Source organism: Ambystoma mexicanum, chromosome 14, assembly GCF_040938575.1.
Source record: "Ambystoma mexicanum isolate Mex_15411 chromosome 14, UKY_AmexF1_1, whole genome shotgun sequence".
Taxonomy (NCBI): Eukaryota; Metazoa; Chordata; class Amphibia; order Caudata; family Ambystomatidae; genus Ambystoma; species Ambystoma mexicanum.
Window position 1 is genome coordinate 10,231,758 of NC_090940.1, and position 17,864 is coordinate 10,249,621.

Sequence of the window (17,864 nt, forward strand, 5' to 3'; positions counted from 1 at the left end):
TCTTCAATTTGTCCTCTTTGAGTGAGTTTGCATTCTCTTTTGGTCCATTGATACGGAGGGGTAGGCCCCCTGCACAGAGTTCTTTGATTTGACATGGAATAAAAGCAAAAGCCAAGCAGTTTTTTTCATTTGCAGTTTTTTAGACCACTGCTGTTCACACGAAAGGGAAACGAAAGCTGTGTCGGGTTGAAATGTTGAAATCATTGCCCCTCATTTGAATTAACAGTAAGACAAGGCCGTTTTTGGGTGTAGTGCATAACTTCTTGGTATTCAGATGAAACAAAAGCAAATGTAAGGCCGCTGCAAATGCAGTGCCTAACTTCTTGTTATTCAGATGCAAGAACAACAAATGCAGTGCCACTCTTGGTGAAATGTTCAAATGCTTGCCACAAATGTGCCAGGGAAAGCAAAGCACACCTGTCTTTGGTTGCAATGTTTAATGCAGCTTTTCAGGTAATGGGGATCTGTTTAGGGCCTTAAATGCACCCCACAGATGATCCCCTGCTCTTCCATGACTTTTTGTTGGGCAAGAGTAGGGCAGAGTGGGGTTTCCTTCGATGTAATTTTCCTTCATCAGGGAGTGGCACTCCAGATCCCCCTTCCGTCTTTGGGTTGGAGAGTGTGGTGTGGTACCCTCTTTCCTTCCTTGCCCTCGAGGTCCCTGGAGTGTCCCTCTCCAGGCTGGAATGTAAGGATGTTAATTCTCTAATAGAAGAGAGACAAAACAAGTTTTAGTAGTTTTTACAAACATTTTTCCTGGAAGATTTACAACAATGGAACAACGACAACAACTTGCAACTTTCATGGCTTTTTTTTCATTATTACAGTAAGACCAAGTAAATTACACCCTGTTATATAGATATACCTATGAATCTAAATACTCCTGTCTGCTTTTTCCTCCTTTCTTTTCATTCTTCAGATGGTTCCTCTACTTGTTTTTCATTTGGCTCATCAATCAGCTGCAAAGTGTGTCTGAGGTGACAGCTTTTCAACTGATTGATGTGGACCCATTTTTCTTCTGACAGTTCTCCTTTGCAGATCTTATAGGTGACAGGTGAGATTTTGTCTACAATTTCAAACGGACCGCGCCAGGAGGGGAGGAATTTCCGCTCCTTGGTCTGGTTCCTCTGAAAATTGTACACGTATACCCTGTCTCCTATTTGATATTCTTTTTTAGTAGTCTTTAAATCGTAGTGTGTTTTCATCTCCTCTGCCAATTTTTCCAGATTCCGCTGAGCATACACAAAAGCATGCTGAAGGTGTTTTCTCAGATTTGGAATATATTTGTGTGTTGTGGACGTGTTAATCAGTGTTTATTCTTGTGTTCTGTAGAGCAGATGCTGGGGAAGCACCATTTTTTGTCCATTCATTAGCTCAAATGGAGAAATTTTGGTCGCAGATTATGGTGTAGAACTGATGGCCATCAGGACAAGCGATAGTCGGATGTCCCAACTAGGCCCAGAGTCCGCCACAAATGTCTTAAGAATGCTCACAATTGTTTTATTGTACCTCTCAACTCCCCCACTAGAGGCAATATGGAGTTTTCTCTTTACCCCAAGTATCTCCCACATTGTTGTCATCACCTCGCTGGTGAAGTGACTTCCTCGGTCCGACTCAATCCTTCGGGGAAGGCCGAAAAACAAGAAGATGTGGTTGATCATCAGGGCAGCTGCTGTTTCTGCCTTGCAATTTGGGGCCGGGAGACATTCCACCCATTTCGTAAACAAGCATGCTACTGTTAACATGTACTTGTTTCCCCTAGAGGAGAAAATCACAGGCCTGATGAAATCTACTTGTAAATCTGACCAAGTCAGTGTCTTCCCCTTTTCTGGAGGGGAGCTCGGTGTGTCAGTGAACGTGGCTGAAATTGTGCACACACAAGACACCCCTTAAAATATTGGTTAAGGTCTTGACCCATGTGTGGCCAGTATGCGACCTCTCACAAGATTTCCAAAGTAGTATGAAACCCCGATGACCGGCTGTGGCTGTGTCATGGCGTGACTTAGCATCAGGCTTCGGAATGAGGTAGGTACCACCCACTGGTCACATCCAGAGATGGATCTCCTTATCAACAAACCGCCTTGGATTCGGAACATTTTAAGGAACTTCATCAACACCTGGAGATCCTCATTGCCGATGTAATCAGTTTGAGTCAGAGGAACATTCACAGGGTCTTCAATGTGTTTATAACATTTCCCAATAATCGGATCCCCTTTTTGTGCCATGATCAAATCAGCATCTGGGGTCTCCTTAATCCACTGGGCAGTTGAAAGTTCATTTTGGGCAAGTGTTTGGGACCTGGTGATGGCAGCGACCTGGAATTCTCCCAACAGGGACTCGATCTCAAAGAGATCCCCCTGGATGGCTCCAGTTTTGGCCAACTGGTCAGCCAGTTAATTTCTGGTTTTGTCTGGTCCCTCTATTCTGGAATGACCCTTGATCTTCTTCCAGTAGATGATCAACCCATTAGAGGTGGCCAGATCATCGATGGATTGTATTAGTTTGCCATGCTTGAGTGGTTTATTGTTTGCACACAGCATGCCTCTGGTTTTCCAAGTAATCAGGTGCTCCACGAACCCGTTTTGGACATAATCTGAATGATTTGAATCAGTGATTATGACCAGTTCAAGGAGTCGGTGTTGCACGACAGTGAGGATGGCCTGGTGAACTGCCATCAACTCTGGCACCTGATTACTTCGGGGACTGATCTTGTACCCTTAAGAGGGCTCAGGGGCATCATTCACCCAGGCATTCCCAACGCCGGCCACCAGTTACTTTTCCACATTGTTATCAACATGGTAGGAGCACCCGTGCACATAAACTGTGGGCATCCCCTTGCACGTGTCTTCTTCATAGACTTTGTGCAGGGAATTCAGGTACACCTCCATGTTGTCTTGTGTTTTGAGACTTGCATCCCCGAGACAGTTTTCTTGGGCACAATCCTGCAAGTCAGCCAAACCTTGTGCAAGGGAACTCTTCTTGTTTTGGCCATATCTGACCTCCACGGGAAAGCCTTGCATGGACAGAATCCAGGAAGTAATTCTGGAATTACTCACATTCTCTGCCTGGATTCTGTCACTTTGGAGGTATTGCAATGGCTGTTGAGGAGTCTTGACAATGATGTGCTCCCATTGGATAAATGGGCGGTCATTTTTCAATGCTCAAACCATGGCCAGGAGTGCCTTTTCACAATCGTTGAATTTTTCCTCCACAGAGGATAAAGACTTGCTCCCATAGGAGATTACTTTATTGACCTTGTCATGCTTCTGGTATGATACTGCTGTTAAGCATGTATTCGAGAACCCCTTCTCCAAGAAGAACTCCTTGTTTTTGACAGGGTAAGCTAGACAAGGCACTTGTGAGAGGCTTCTCTTGTTCTGGACCCCATTCCCACTTGACCCTGGCCTTTAATAAATGGACCAGGGGTCTTGTGACCTCTCCATAGTCCTCTATGAACTTTCTACTGTAATTAGTCAGAAGGCTCCTTAGTTCACGCAGAGTTGTGGGGTCTTTCAATTTTAATAATGCTTCCAATTTTTTCACCTGGGGACAGAGACCCACAGGGGTGATTTCATGTCCTAAGAAGTTTACACGGGTCCTACACCACTGCGCCTTCTGGAAGGACAGTTTCACTCCGGCTTCCTTCAACTGGTTCAGAACATAGCAGGTTTCCACTATGTGTTCCCCCACAGTTGAGCTTTTAATTAGAACATCATCCACATAGGCCAGGTTACCCCTTTCACCCAAGTGTGGCATGGCCTTACGCAGAAAGATGTTAAATTCCTCACCAGAGTTTATGTATCCAAAGGGAGTTCGGGTCCATGTGTACTGCTGCCCCCCGAAGGTGAAGGCCAGCTTATACTGGTCTTCCCTACTTACGGATACTCTCCAGTATCCATTGGTCAGGTCAATGGCGGTGTACACCTTTGACCCCTGGATCTGGGGCAGCCCCTGGTCAATGTAGGGAAGAGGCCATCGGGACATATGGACCTGTTTGCTTAGCTCCTAAAAGTCTGCGCAATATGAATCCCGTCGAGGTTCTGGAGTTGTGCAGGAAGAGGTGTGAGGGGAATTTGGTGACTCTCCCCCTTCCTGAATCGATTTGCTCGAATGCCTTTCTAGACAGGTGGGTGGCTTGTGATCCGGTGTCCACCAGCACTGAAATTGCACACTGCCCTTGCACCCCGATGGGGGCATAAAACCTACCTTCTTTGTCCTCCAGTGGGCAAAGGAAATGGACATTTTGGGCCAGTTGGGCAGTTAATATCTTTATTTTGGACTCTGACGCCGTGGGATCTTGGGCCGTTTTTTGTGTCGGAGTTTGGGAATCTGTGAAGAAAATTTGGCATCCTGAGATTTGTGAGCTTTTGTAATCTCCCTTTTCCCTTGATTCTGTGCTGTCCCCCCTTTTCCAGAGTCAGTCACTTGAAACGGTTTGTGGGGAGGATCCCTCATTCAATTCTGATCTCTCAGGATGACATTTCTGGGGTTCAGGGATAGGCGGTTCTAGGTCGGTCCCCATACCTACCCTGTCTGAGTTATGGTCTTTTGGGACCCATTTTTCTTTGGGAGGAATCCCCCCCCATCCTTGAAAGAGAATACTTTCTTCCCAGAATCCTCCAAGGATTCTTGCCCTTCAAACTGAAGGACGCGGACTTCCTCCACAAAATGGGTCTTCTTTGTTCCTTGGTTTCTCCTACTTACCCTCTGTTCCGTAGGTTGCAGTTTTTTGGGGGTAGGAGATTTGAGTTCAGGTTCAGAGGTTTCTAGGGGCTTTTCACAGGTGAGGAAGGAAGCTTCCTCTAGGGCTTTGCATCCCCCTTCCTCCTGAGCCTCCTCCTCCGGAACCTGCTGGTTGTCGGGGTTCTCTCCGTGTCATTGTTCTGGGGTGCCAGACCCTGGATTCGATCTGTTCTGGGTAGCCATGTTTATCTGAGGGTTCTTCTGAGCCCTCAACACGTGACTCATGTCTTGGGTCAAGTTCTGGACCTGGCGCTGAGGGCTGTGACACCCTCTCTGGCTGATACGGGGGTCTGGAGTCAACTCTTTGCTGCTCTCAGGAAGGGTAACTGTCCCTTCTCCCTGGTTTGCCTTGATATGGAAAGTTTCACTGGTAACCCTCCATTCTTGGCCTTCCTTCTCCCTGATTTGGTGGTCTAGACTCCTGAAAGCGTGTAGAGAAGGGAAGGTTGTTCTGAACATTGGGGTTTTGAGGGTACCTGAGGAAGAAACTTAAACTAGAAGGTGGAAGATTACTGCCCTCCTGAAGGAGGTTTGGAGGGACGTTTCCTGGGCCCATACTTGTAAAGCACCGGAGGGGGTGTCTGTACTCCTGCTCTCTATATGGCAGAGCAGAGGCACAGAGGACTCCAGCCAAGATTCTCTATTATTTTTATGTGGTCGAGCAATCAGGGCCTAGCTTCTCAGGAGGTGATGCAGGCTGGTTCCTAAGTACAGTGTTGTCCCCAGGCACCCACAGAGGAATATCCACACACTATGTTAGTTAAGACACAGCTCTTTCTATAAATAAGGTTCAAGGTTATATACACAATCACGATAATACACTTTGTGCTCCGACAATTCTAAAAAGGTAAATATATACAGTTCTAGATGGTACCACTAATTCTCTGATTCCATTAAAATGCATCAACTGTACTCAGTTGAAATAGCATACGAATCAACCATAGACTTAGGAGGAAAACAAGTTGGTTACGTAATTGGCAGAATACTGTGCCCCTACCACCAGGCACAGTTCTGTATGAGGATCCCCCACCTGAGCAACCTGTAAATGAATATGCACTACAAGCCCAGTCCCTGTATTGTCTATTAGAGTCCTATCTCCATCTATAAAAGTTCTACTGCCCCAAAGTACCTGGTTCGGAGAGGTTTTCTGGTGAGTCGTCGACAGGCCCTTCTTGAGCGCACTCCCTTTCAGGCAGGAGACGCGTGTTGTCGAGATTTGGTGAAGAAAGAGGCAAATGTTGTCGTAGAGGGAGCAGCTTCGATATTCACAGTGCTCGTTGACGAAAGCTCGTGAACGTCCTGTGAAGAAGATGCCTGAGGTGCACCTCGATGATGAGTGTTCATTGCCGCAAGGAGTCAATGAAGAACTTTGGCCCAGCAAGGGTCATCGGCGTCTGGCGTCGGTGAGCGGGACGTGACCATGGCTGGCTTCCGTAGCTCTGTCTGCGTCTCTGAGGTCTTCGGGTGGCGGGAAACCCACCGGCGGGTTCTTCTCGGTCGTCAGCAGTCTTGACTTTTTCCGGCAGGACGAAAGCGGTCGACGAGGGTGAACAAGGGAGTCCTTAGAACAAATGTCTTAGGCAAAGGGAGCGCTGCGGCTCCGGTCGGCGATGGCGGTCGGTGACGGTGGACGGCTGTCCAGTGCTTCTCTTCATTCTCCTCAGCAGTCCCCTTCTCCGGTCACTAGCTTTCCGTAGGTCTGTCTACCAGGGAGCTTTGGGAAAGTTCAGCTGGTGCACAATGGTCCCTCATAGCTCAGGAAGAGGTCTCCCAGCCAGGTCCTCTCTTGGATCAGTTCCTTGAAGGCACAACAGCTTTCCGATTAGCGAAGGACAGCATCAGCCATTCTTCTTCTTTGAGTGGGCTTCAAAGTTAAGCATCCACTTCAACTTCGGCTTCTGAACGGTGTCAGTTTTGATGTCAGTTTCTACTTCAGTTTCTGAAAGATTTCTAGCAGTGAGAGTCCCCCAGATATACTGTTGATCTCCCATTCACTCTGCTGGGTCACACTTAGGCGACCAATCATCCAGAAGGGCATTCACGCAGTCAGCCAGCCAATCAGGTGTACAGTGCATTCAGGCCATTCTTTTCCATCCAAACACTCGCAACACATAATGTGGGTTCAGATAAGCACTCTGTCATTCAGCACTACACACTGCATTCATACTAGTTTCGGGCCGGGCTGTCTCAGTCATTGTGTGAAACACCAGATACTAGATACCCATTATACAGAATGCGTATTTGTCACACACTCCATTCACCCAGGTCCCACCCCACGGTCGTACCCACAACATACAGTCATTGGGAAGGCTCTAGCCAGTCTGGCCTGGACTTCCCCACAACATCATATATGGAACTTCCATCCAACAGTCAACAGCCAGTTAGGGGGAAGGGACAGAGTCAGGGCTTCCCAGGACTTCGGGAAAAGTAAGGTAAAAGGCGATAGAAAGCAAGAGGTCACAGGGGCCACCTTGTTTCCTATCAGGAATCCACTGATCCCAATGACTGGAACTCAGTCAGGTTATCTCTCTGTTGTTTTATAGCACCCAACTTCTGGCGTTCCTGGTCAAAATCTGTTTGGGAATGGACCACTTTAATGATTGACTTATTATTCTCCTCTTCCAATTGCTTGATCTGATTTTGTAAAGTGCTTATCTCCTCTGAGCAGGCTCTATTATATGTCACTTGTTAGTTCAATTTTAGTTGACCCTCTTTCAGGGAATCAACCCTTTCTTGGCACTCTTCTTTTAGTACAGACATTTGGGACCCCTGCTCTGAATTACTTTGTTGTTGTACTGCCAACTCCTCCTTGAGCTGCTTGATGAGGTTTCCTAATTTTAACTCAGAATTTTGTCTCTCTTGCATTTTCTCCTCTACCTGCCTTAATTCACCCTGTGCTTGATTTAAAAGCTCAGAGTGATTTTGCACAGAGGTTACACTTTCTTGGTACCTTTCTTCCATGACTATCATGTGGAAGTACATGTATGCAGAGAGTTGGACCATTTTAATTTGTTCATCTTTAATGTTTTGCGTCATGTAGAACCTGGTCAGGGCTTCATGTAACAGGCCACTGTCCTGCCACACATCCATACTTATAGAGGTCACTTGTTGTATCAAACTAGATAGCCAGGCTTCCTGTTTCTGTTAAGCCCATTCCCCTATAATGAACAATTTGGACAGAAGGTGCTGCCTAGCCACATTAATTTCCACGGTGCTCATTATGAAGAGTGTTCTTCCTTTGGTTATCTATGCAAGGACAAAATCTCTACCCTGCTCTTGCCTAGTTCATGGTTACAATATTTTATTTTGAGACACCGGCCTGATACCTAGGGTACACGTTTTTGGATGGCGCCTTTACAGTGTAACACAGCTTTCTAGCCACTAAAAGTAACACTACCTTCAATGGGTTAGTCTGCTGTGTTGGACTGTCACGGATGAAAACTCTAACCTCAATCACGGCATGAGCCCTCACTTTGTCACAGTTTTATTACACGGCACACTCAAGTCAGGGACTCCTTCCCCAAGAATGAATGTGGCGTACAATAAAGCGCTTTTTATTTTTAATAAACCACAGGTTCTTTCATTTCAGTAGGCCACCAACCCGTCTCGCAGCCAACCTTCACAAACACCCCATGTCACAATGGACTAGGAACCAGGCCGGTGTGTATCAATAAGAGATTTATTCATTTATTTTTTACTGAAAAAGGAAAAATATTCAAAATACAACAGCCACTGTTGTGTGGCAACACTAATGCAATGATTCCTTCCGAACAATTTGTTTCAGATATCCTATCACAGTTTACACAGATCTTTAATGGCAGAACACGAAAAATAACAGTTATTAATCAAGTGATAGCATCAAGGTTTAGCACTCCACCTGCAACACTCACCCCCCCAAACATCAGCTAACTTAATTCCTTTGAATGGAAGGCAGTGGCACGGAGTAAGGATACAGATAGACAAATTGGATTTGGAATAAAGGCCACCACCCCAAGATGGGAAGCCAGAAAAGAAAGTGAAAACCTGTTTTTGGAGCAAAGCGGCAGAATCGACTTGGATTATTATTCACATGGCTACTCACAACTGCAGTGGGACAGAATAAAGGAAATTTGTGTTGCTACACTTGAGGAGATAGGGAAGCTTAGAGACTACTAATCAGTACACAGAACATCGTGGAAATGAGGTAGGAAAATCAATTTTGGGGAGAAAGCAAATGCAAAAGGAAAAAATACAAACAGGAAATAGAAATGCGTTTTACACAGGATTTACAATGACAGGTAGCTAGGGAAAGGGTTTAGTTTTCATAATCTAAAATTGGTTTTCAAGGACAAGGACAGAGGCACATAACAGATAGGATTCTAGGCAAAAGGGATTGCTCTCAATGGGACTACGGTTTGGGATTTTCAATAGGACAGTTCATGGGTACATTTGGTTTTCAGTCACACAGAGACTAATTCTGTTGAGGCTATACGTTAATGACTAGAACAATTAATAACAACACTCAACAAGATTGTTGATTTCGAATGGCAACAATTTTGCACATGTATTTAAATGGGGGAATTCATTGATTTATTTCTAAATGATACTAAGGACTTATAGACAACTGAGAGGTTTATCAAAGGGAATATGCTAACATACACAGGCTCATACAGATTATTTTATAGAAAGGTGAATGAATTATACTGGCAATTTGGGATTTTCAATGGGATTTCAATGGGATTTTCAATGGGATGCAATGTTATAAAAAGGAAAGGTTTATGCAATTTAGGGTTGGGGTTATTTGCTACTTACAAAGTAAGACTTGGTTTGAGATTCTGAAAACCAGCTGGATCTCAGGACACTCTGGACTGCTTGGCAAGGGATCTGGTCACGGCACTATACTGGATGGGAATCTGGAGAGCCAGCTGGATCTCCGGACACTCTTGACTGCTAGGCAAGGGGTCTGGTCTCTGCACTCTCCTTGGGATAGGTCAGCTACTTCCTCTCTGTCCTCCTTCTCCTGTCTCCCTGGATTCTTGTGTGTGGTTTTTTTCTGTCTAGTACAGTCCCTCCTTATATAGCCCACATGACATCATTAATTTTACAAGGTAGGGGGAGTACTCTAGAATTACTCCTATGCTCTGATAGGACAATCTACCATTCCTCTCCCCGCCCCCTGGCATCATTGGTTCAAGGTGAGAGAGCACCATCTGTCTGTTTGGCATTCATTACAGTTCTTTGTTTCTCAGGTCAACGTTTTTGCAATACTGAGTTATGCTTCCTAACTTCATATTTATACTAGCCACCCCCATAAGAAATAGATATGCGGTTTCAGTTAGTCATAGGGAATTAGGTAAGCCGATCGCCAACTCTGTGCTAGGTAGCATGGCCCTTTGGTGCATTTTTTCCTTTTCATAAAATATATAACAGTTATAACTCTGCAAATGATTAGGCATGTTCATAATCCAATTTTCCATCTTTCCATCCAATCTCATGCTTGTCACATTTTTAAATCAGCCATAAACTAGTCTTTACTGGCCATAGCCGTCCACAAAGTCCTAGGAACATGCACTTAGTCTCTAGGAAATCACATGAAATAATAGCAGAAAACGAAATTACTTCATATTCTGGGTGCTGCGAAAAATGCCTAAAATTAATCAATCCTTTAATGTCAATTTGGAGGATCTGTCACATGTGGGAGGGCAGTGCTTCATCCCCCACAGCCAACTGTCTTCCCCTGGCTAAGCCAGTGACCAAAGATTTTCATTACACCCTTTGAAGTTTGTCAGTTTTTCCTTGGTAGTGGGTGCAGGAGGAACTCACACTTCCTAGTGAAGCCACACTTGCTTTTTTTGTCCTCCCTGCTAGCAATGCCTTCAAATCTGGAAGAGCAGGGAATTATAATGCCCTCAGTCACATCACATGTAATTGAGGAATAGTTCACTTATAGGTGCGAGGCAAGGCTTTCAATTGAGTTTTGTGCCTGAGCCCAAAAACGGTTCATTTTTGGTATTCTGAGCCACTTGCAAGGGGATTGAAGTCTTGTGGGGGAAAACATAATGTACATAGCTTTAGTCAACACCCCACCCACAACATACTTCACTGACATTTTCTATGCAAACAAAGTTATCCTTTCACAGTGGCTTTTACAAGTCATTTTTCTTCATTTCACACATGTGCAAGCTGTTTTTCATCTAAAGTTTGAAATGCTGTTCTGTAGGTCATAGGTTTCTTCAGTTTTTACCTTTTGAGTGAGTTTGCATTCTCTGTTGGTCCATTGACACAGAGGGGTAGGCCCCCTGCACAGGGTTCTTTGATTTGACATGGAATAAAAGCAAACCCCAAGCAGTTTTTTTCATTTGCAGTGTTTTAGACTGCTGCTGTTCACATGAAAGGGAAAACAAAAGCTGTGTCAGGTTGAAATGTTAAACCCCTTTGCGCCTCATGTGAATTAACAGTAAGAAAAGGCTGTTTTTGGATGTAGTGCATAACTTGTTGGTATTCAGATGAAAGAAAAGCAAACGCAGGGCCATTTTTGAAAGCAGGGCATAACTTCTTATTATTCAGATGAAAGAAAAGCAAACACAGAGCCGTTCTTGGTGAAATGATCAAATGCTTGCCACACATGTGCCAGGGAAAGCAAAGCACAGCCGTTTTTTGTGGCAATGTTTAATGCGGCTTTTCAGGTGACAGGGTTCTCTTTAGGGCCTTAAATGCACCCCACAGCAAGTCGTGTCTCGCAGTTCATTTTAGTATCGCATTTGACAGACCATTAGGCCCCGCAGCCTTGGAGGAAGAGGCATTCCTAATGAGACGCTCAAGAACTTCTATCTCAAAGTGTACATCCCAGTCCTTTTCTTCACTGATTTTATTTCATCACTAATTTATTCCCAATCTGCAAGCCACTTCGTTTCGCTAACATTATTACTCTATAGGTCGATTTGGGTAGTACTCAAATTATTAATTAAGAACAAAAAATTCTATTTTGGATTAAAGTATTGAACATCGTCTCTCCATCTTTTTGTACCATAAAATGTCTATGTGTTTGAATCCAATTTTTATCAGCTCTAGTTAATTCATATTTCTTTTTGTGATAGTTATCACCATTCAAATTATTTGATCTCAACAGGCGAGTTGCTGACGAAGAATTTTCTTTTTATCCCACACATCTTTATCAAACCTATGTGTGTGGGTAGATTTTTTATTGTATTTTATTGATCATTTGTAAAGTGCTTTCTACAACAGAATTGTGTTTCAAAGCACCACAAGGCTGAATGCAAAGAGGGGAAATAATAACAGTGGCAAGAAACAAAAAACAACAATAAAATATTTACAGTCGTGGTCCTACTAGGCCTTGTGGTATTTGCCCAGATTTCATTGGTTGCAAATATTTGGGCATTTCTTTAGCGCATAGAAACTACTTGAAGACACTTCTGCCAGCGCTCCCATTTTGGTTTTATTGGTGAACTCTTCCATTTTCTCCACCAAAACAGTCCGTCTTTTAAATTTCTGGATCCGGTCGCCAGCACAATTTAACAGCAAATCCCTGTGATTTTCAGATGTGTCTTTATTGATACTTATCCTTAACGATGCAAACAGCATGTCGTGATCACTTAAGGGGGTATCTTTAACCTGAAAAGATCGACATATCTCAATATTACATAATCAATAATAGAGGACTGAACCCCCCCTTTTCCAAGTTACCTTTTTATGAACATCTCCCTTGAACCCAATATTTCCGATAGCACATTCAAGAAGCAATCCAGTTCTGCCAGTCCCGGGTTCCAATAGAGATTTAGTAGGAGGGCACACACATTCCTTCCACTGGTGCTCATTTCAGTTGAGACAGCCAAGATACCAGGAACATTCTTAGAAATTATACTCATAGATTTTATTTTGGAATTTCTAGTAGCTATCAGCAAACCCCGTGCTGGCCTCCCCCATTATTGTTAGTGGCTGCTTGCTGTACTATAGTGAGCCCATCACACCATACTGTATATACCGTATAATAATTACTCTACAATGTAAACATTTGGTTTGTTACCCCCATGGAACTGTTCACATTTTGTGTTTTTGTGGTGTTTTGCCTAGTTTTTTGTAACATAAACACAATATTAAAAATAGAAAAGTGGTCCCTTTGCTATTTTTCTAGAATTGAATTAGCTGAGAAGTTTGGAGTTTTCCTTTCTCTTTTCTGAATTGTGCATGCACTGCCCATCAGAGTTGTCTTTGGGTGCTCTGTGTGGTTGTGGGGCTGCCTGCCTAGTGTCCCTACTTTCATTGACGTTCCTGTACATGTTTCCCTTTTTCTCCTGAGATTTTTCTCAGAGAAGCCGCACATGGCAGGCAGCCCGCAGGACGAGGAGGTGCTGGCCGGACACATCTACAACACGTGGAAGATGAACCTTGACAGTGCGCGCAATTACATCTACACCGTCCTCCTCTCCTACCCCAACGCCAGCGACCCCAACTATGTGTCAATCCTACAGGAGGACGGTACTGAGGTTGAAGAGTCCGCCAAAAGGGAGAAAGTCCTCAGGATGGGCCAGAACGACCCCACCGTGGTGAATCCCTTCAATTCCTACTCCCCGGCCGGTGTGGTGCTGGTAAGCCAGATAGCCCCCCAGCATGCATGAATCTCAACCTGATCCCCCAGCATGCATGGATCTCACCCTGATCCCCCAGCATGCATGAATCTCACCCTGATCCCCTAGTGTGCATGGATCTCACCCTGATCCCTCCCTCGACTAGACTTCCTCTCTATCAGAGCTTCGATTAGCGTCATCGGCCCAGGACTCCAGCCATGATCTCTCCGCTAGACCTCTTTGATTAGCGTCACCGGCCCAGGACTCCAGCCCTGATCTCTCCCCTAGACCTCTTTGATTAGCGTCATTGGCCCAGGACTCCAGCCCTGATCTCTCCCCTAGACCTCTTTGATTAGCGTCACCGGCCCAGGACTCCAGCCCTGATCTCTCCCCTAGACCTCTTTGATTAGTGTCATCGGCCGAGGACTCCAGCCCTAATCTCTCCCCTAGACCTCTTCATTTAGCGTCACCCGCCCAGGACTCCAGCCGTGATCTCTCCCCTAGACCTCTCGGATGATCGTCATCGACCCAGGACTCCAGCCATGATCTCTCCCCAAGACGTCTTCGATGAGCATCATCAGCCCAGGACTCCAGCCCTGATCTCTCCCCTAGTCCTCTTCGATTAGCGTTACCGGCCCAGGACTCCAGCCCTGATCTCTCCCCTAGACCTCTTCGATGAGCGTCACCGGCCCAGGACTCCAGCCCTGATCTCTCTCCTAGAACTCTTCGATTAGAGTCACCAGCCCAGGACTCCAGCCCTGATCTCTCCCCTAGACCTCTTCGATTAGCGTCACCGGGCCAGCACTCCAGCCCTGATCTCTCGCCTAGACCTCTCTGATTAGCGTCACCGTCCCAGGAATCCAGCCATGATCTTTCCCCCCTAGATCTCTTCAATGAGCGTCACTGGCCCAGGACTCTGGCCCTGATCTCTCCCCTAGACCTCTTCGATGAGCATCACCAGCCTAGGACTCCAGCCCTGATCTCTCCCCTAGACCTCTTCGATTAGTGTCACCAGCCCAGGACTCCAGCCCTGACTCTTCCCCTAGACCTCTCCGATGAGCGTCACCAGCCTAGGACTCCAGCCCTGATCTCTCCCCTAGACCTCTTCGATTAGCGTCACCGGCCCAGGACTCCAGCCCTGATCTCTCTCCTAGAACTCTTCGATTAGAGTCACCGGCCCAGGACTCCAGCCCTGATCTCTCCCCTAGACCTCTTTGATTAGCGTCACCAGGCCAGCACTACAGCCCTGATCTCTCCCCTAAACCTCTCTAATTAGCGTCACCGTCCCAGGAATCCAGCCATGATCTTTCCCCACTAGACCTCTTCAATGAGCGTCACCGGCCCAGGACTCTAGCCCTGATCTCTCCCCTAGACCTCTTCGATGAGCATCACCAGCCTAGGACTCCAGCCCTGATCTCTCCCCTAGACCTCTTCGATTAGCGTCACCGGCCCAGGAATCCAGCCCTGACTCTACCCTAGACCTCTTCGATGAGCGCCACCAGCCCAGGACTCCAGCCTTGATCTCTCCCCTAGACCTCTTCGATTAGCGTCACCGGCCCAGGACTCCAGCCCTAATCTCTCCCGTAAACCTCTTCGATTAGCGTCACTGGCCCAGGTCTCCAGCCATGATCTCTCCCCTAGACCTCTTCGATTAGCGTCATTGGCCCAGGACTCCAGCCCTGATCTCTCCCCTAGACCTCTTTGATTAGCATCACCGGCCCAGGACTCCAGCCAAGATCTCTCCCCTAGACCTCTTTGATGAGCGTCATCGGCCCAGGACTCCAGCCCTGATCTCTCCCCTGGACCTCTTTGATTAGCTTAAACGGCCCACGACTCCAGCCCTGACCTCTCCCCTAGACCTCTTCGATGAGCGTCATCGGCCCACGACTCCACTCCTGATCTCGCCTCTAGACCTCTTCGATTAGCATCACTGGCCCAGGACTCCAGCCCTGATCTCTCCCCTAGACCTCTTCAATGAGCGTCATCAGCCCAGAACTCCAGCCTTGATCTCTCCCCTGGACCTTTTTGATTAGCTTCAACGGCCCACGACTCCAGCCCTGACCTCTCCCCTAGACCTCTTCGATGAGCGTCATCGGCCCACGACTCCAGTCCTGATCTCGCCTCTAGACCTCTTCGATTAGCATCACTGGCCCAGGACTCCAGCCCTGATCTCTCCCCTAGACCTCTTCAATGAGCGTCATCAGCCCAGAACACCAGCCTTGATCTCTCCCCTAGTCATCTTCGATGAGTGTCACCGGCTCAGGACTCCAGCCCTGATCTCTCCCCTAGACCTCTTTGATTAGCGTCACTGGCCCAGGACTCCAGCCCTGATCTCTCCCCTAGACCTCTTCGATTAGTGTCACCGGCCCAGGACTCCAGCCCTGACTCTCCCCCAGACCTCTTCGATGAGTGTCATTGGCCCAGGACTGCAGACCTGATCTCTCCTCTAGACCTCTTTGAGAACTACTGGTATTAAAGACCACAAGCCCGTTATCACTCCTCCAGCTATTCGTGGCCTTTGTCTGGGCTGGGACTAAAGCCTAAGGCACATGCCAGTGGCCCTGATCTCTCGCCGCTGGTGCTCGCTCATTCGCAGGTGTGATTAGGGACCAACAATCATACACTTCCCCCTGGTCTCTAATTACTAGCCATGAGGCCCCTTGAGTTTGGATAAACGCCTGGTGGCTGCACCCTAGTCATGTTCTAATAGCACTAGTCCTGATGAAGATAGGGACGAGACTCTGCCTCACCCAGGAGCTCAGTCCCTAGGCCTGTGTCCCTTCCTTCAGCCCTGAAGTCACAGGTGCTAATAATGACCCTTTTCTTGCTTTTTAGGGGGAATTGGTTTATGTGAACTACGGGGATGTGGGGGATTTTCACTACCTGGCCCGGAACCTGAGTCTGGACCTGACGGGGCGCGTGGCTATCGCTCGATATGGGAGAATCTTCAGAGGGGACAAGGTAACACCTGGCCAATGGTCAAGTCTGGCTTTGTGTGAGCGGGGGGACTGTGGTGCAAGGTGGGGGGGGGGGGGGCAAGTATATACAATGATTTCTCCTGTTCCTAGCGGACCAGGGGTTTCGCTCTTCTCTCTATTCAATTTCATTTCTCTCTCTTCTTACTTTCCCCCCTGCACCTTGGTAGGCATGTACTGTGCTCCCCTCTCCGCCCCTTCCCTGCACCAGGGTCTCCACATGATGATACCCGCCGGCTATAGAAAGCGCGCCTTGCACTGTTATTCCCCTGTATTATTAATACGGGTGCAAGACGAGGCCCGCGGAAATGCAGCAGCGGCCCTGCACTCACGACTCATCACTTCCTCCTCTGCACACTCTCTTCCTTGCACCAACTACCCCGACACACGCAGCATGTCTCTTCCCTGAAGCGAGAGTGCTCAGGACTGATCCTCTTCCAGACCCTGCACACTCTAGTCCATGCACCCTCAGACTTTTGCATATCTCTTCCTTGAGTTGTTGAGTGGCCAGTGTTGCATGTCACCCCTCCTGGGGAGCATGGTAGCTCCCAGGAACTGTATCATTGTCACATGGTTGTAACCATGTGACCAAGTGAATAAAAGAGACAAGCCGCTTCCGGCTCGTCAGTTGATCCGAAGCTGACTCCAGTGTCCACACCGCGGGCAGGAGACCCAATGGCCGGGCCCTGCACGAGGACGGTGCCCCTTCTGGGCACCACCGTCCCCCTCGAATGTACGGGCCGTGTGACCATGGCTGGATGTGCAACCCCGGCCTGGGTGCCCCCAGCCCACGTGTCTGTCTCCGGTGATCCGGGGCTCACAGGACGATCCCTCTGATCCATCCGCTGCATGAACACAGCCCCAACGGTGTCTGCCGGGTGACCCTGACATCTGTGTGGCCCGCCCCAGTGACCTGGGAGTGGGCCCCACCACAGCCGGGACTGATCCGCTCCCAGACCCTGCACACTCCTTTCCTCCCACCCTCAGTCTCTTACATGTCTCTTCCTTGAGGTGTACAGTGGCCAGGACTGATATTCTTCCAGGCCCTGCACGCTCTCTTCCTCACACCCTCAGACACTTGCAGGTCACGTCCCTGTATTGCTGAGTGCCCAGGACTGATATTCTTCCAGGCCCTGCACGCTCTCTTCCTCACACCCTCAGACACTTGCAGGTCACGTCCCTGTATTGCTGAGTGCCCAGGACTGATATTCTTCCAGGCCCTGCACGCTCTCTTCCTCACACCCTCAGACACTTGCAGGTCACGTCCCTGTATTGCTGAGTGCCCAGGACTGATATTCTTCCAGGCCCTGCACGCTCTCTTCCTCACAGCCTCAGACACTTGCAGGTCACTTCCCTGTATTGCTGAGTGCCCAGGACTGATATTCTTCCAGGCCCTGCACGCTCTCTTCCTCACACCCTCAGACACTTGCAGGTCACGTCCCTGTATTTCTGAGTGCCCAGGACTGGTCCTCTCCTACACCCTGCACACTCTCTTCTATGCACCCTCAATCTCTTGCATGTCTCTTCCCTTATGTTTCGAGAGCCCAGGACTGATTTGCTCCCAAACCCTACACACTCTCTT

At 47.5% G+C, this 17,864-nt stretch overlaps 1 protein-coding gene across 2 annotated transcripts in view; it reads left to right on the forward strand.

Annotated features, from left to right (window-relative positions):
- The window catches only part of LOC138527344 (N-acetylated-alpha-linked acidic dipeptidase 2-like), a 501,035-nt gene that overhangs the window by 135,718 nt on the left and 347,453 nt on the right, over positions 1-17,864 (forward strand). For both annotated transcript variants that reach the window (XM_069638406.1, XM_069638405.1), the window contains exons 3-4: positions 13,040-13,328; positions 16,143-16,268. In XM_069638406.1, coding sequence (XP_069494507.1) covers positions 13,040-13,328; positions 16,143-16,268 — 415 coding nt within the window. The remainder of the gene's footprint in view (positions 1-13,039; positions 13,329-16,142; positions 16,269-17,864) is intronic.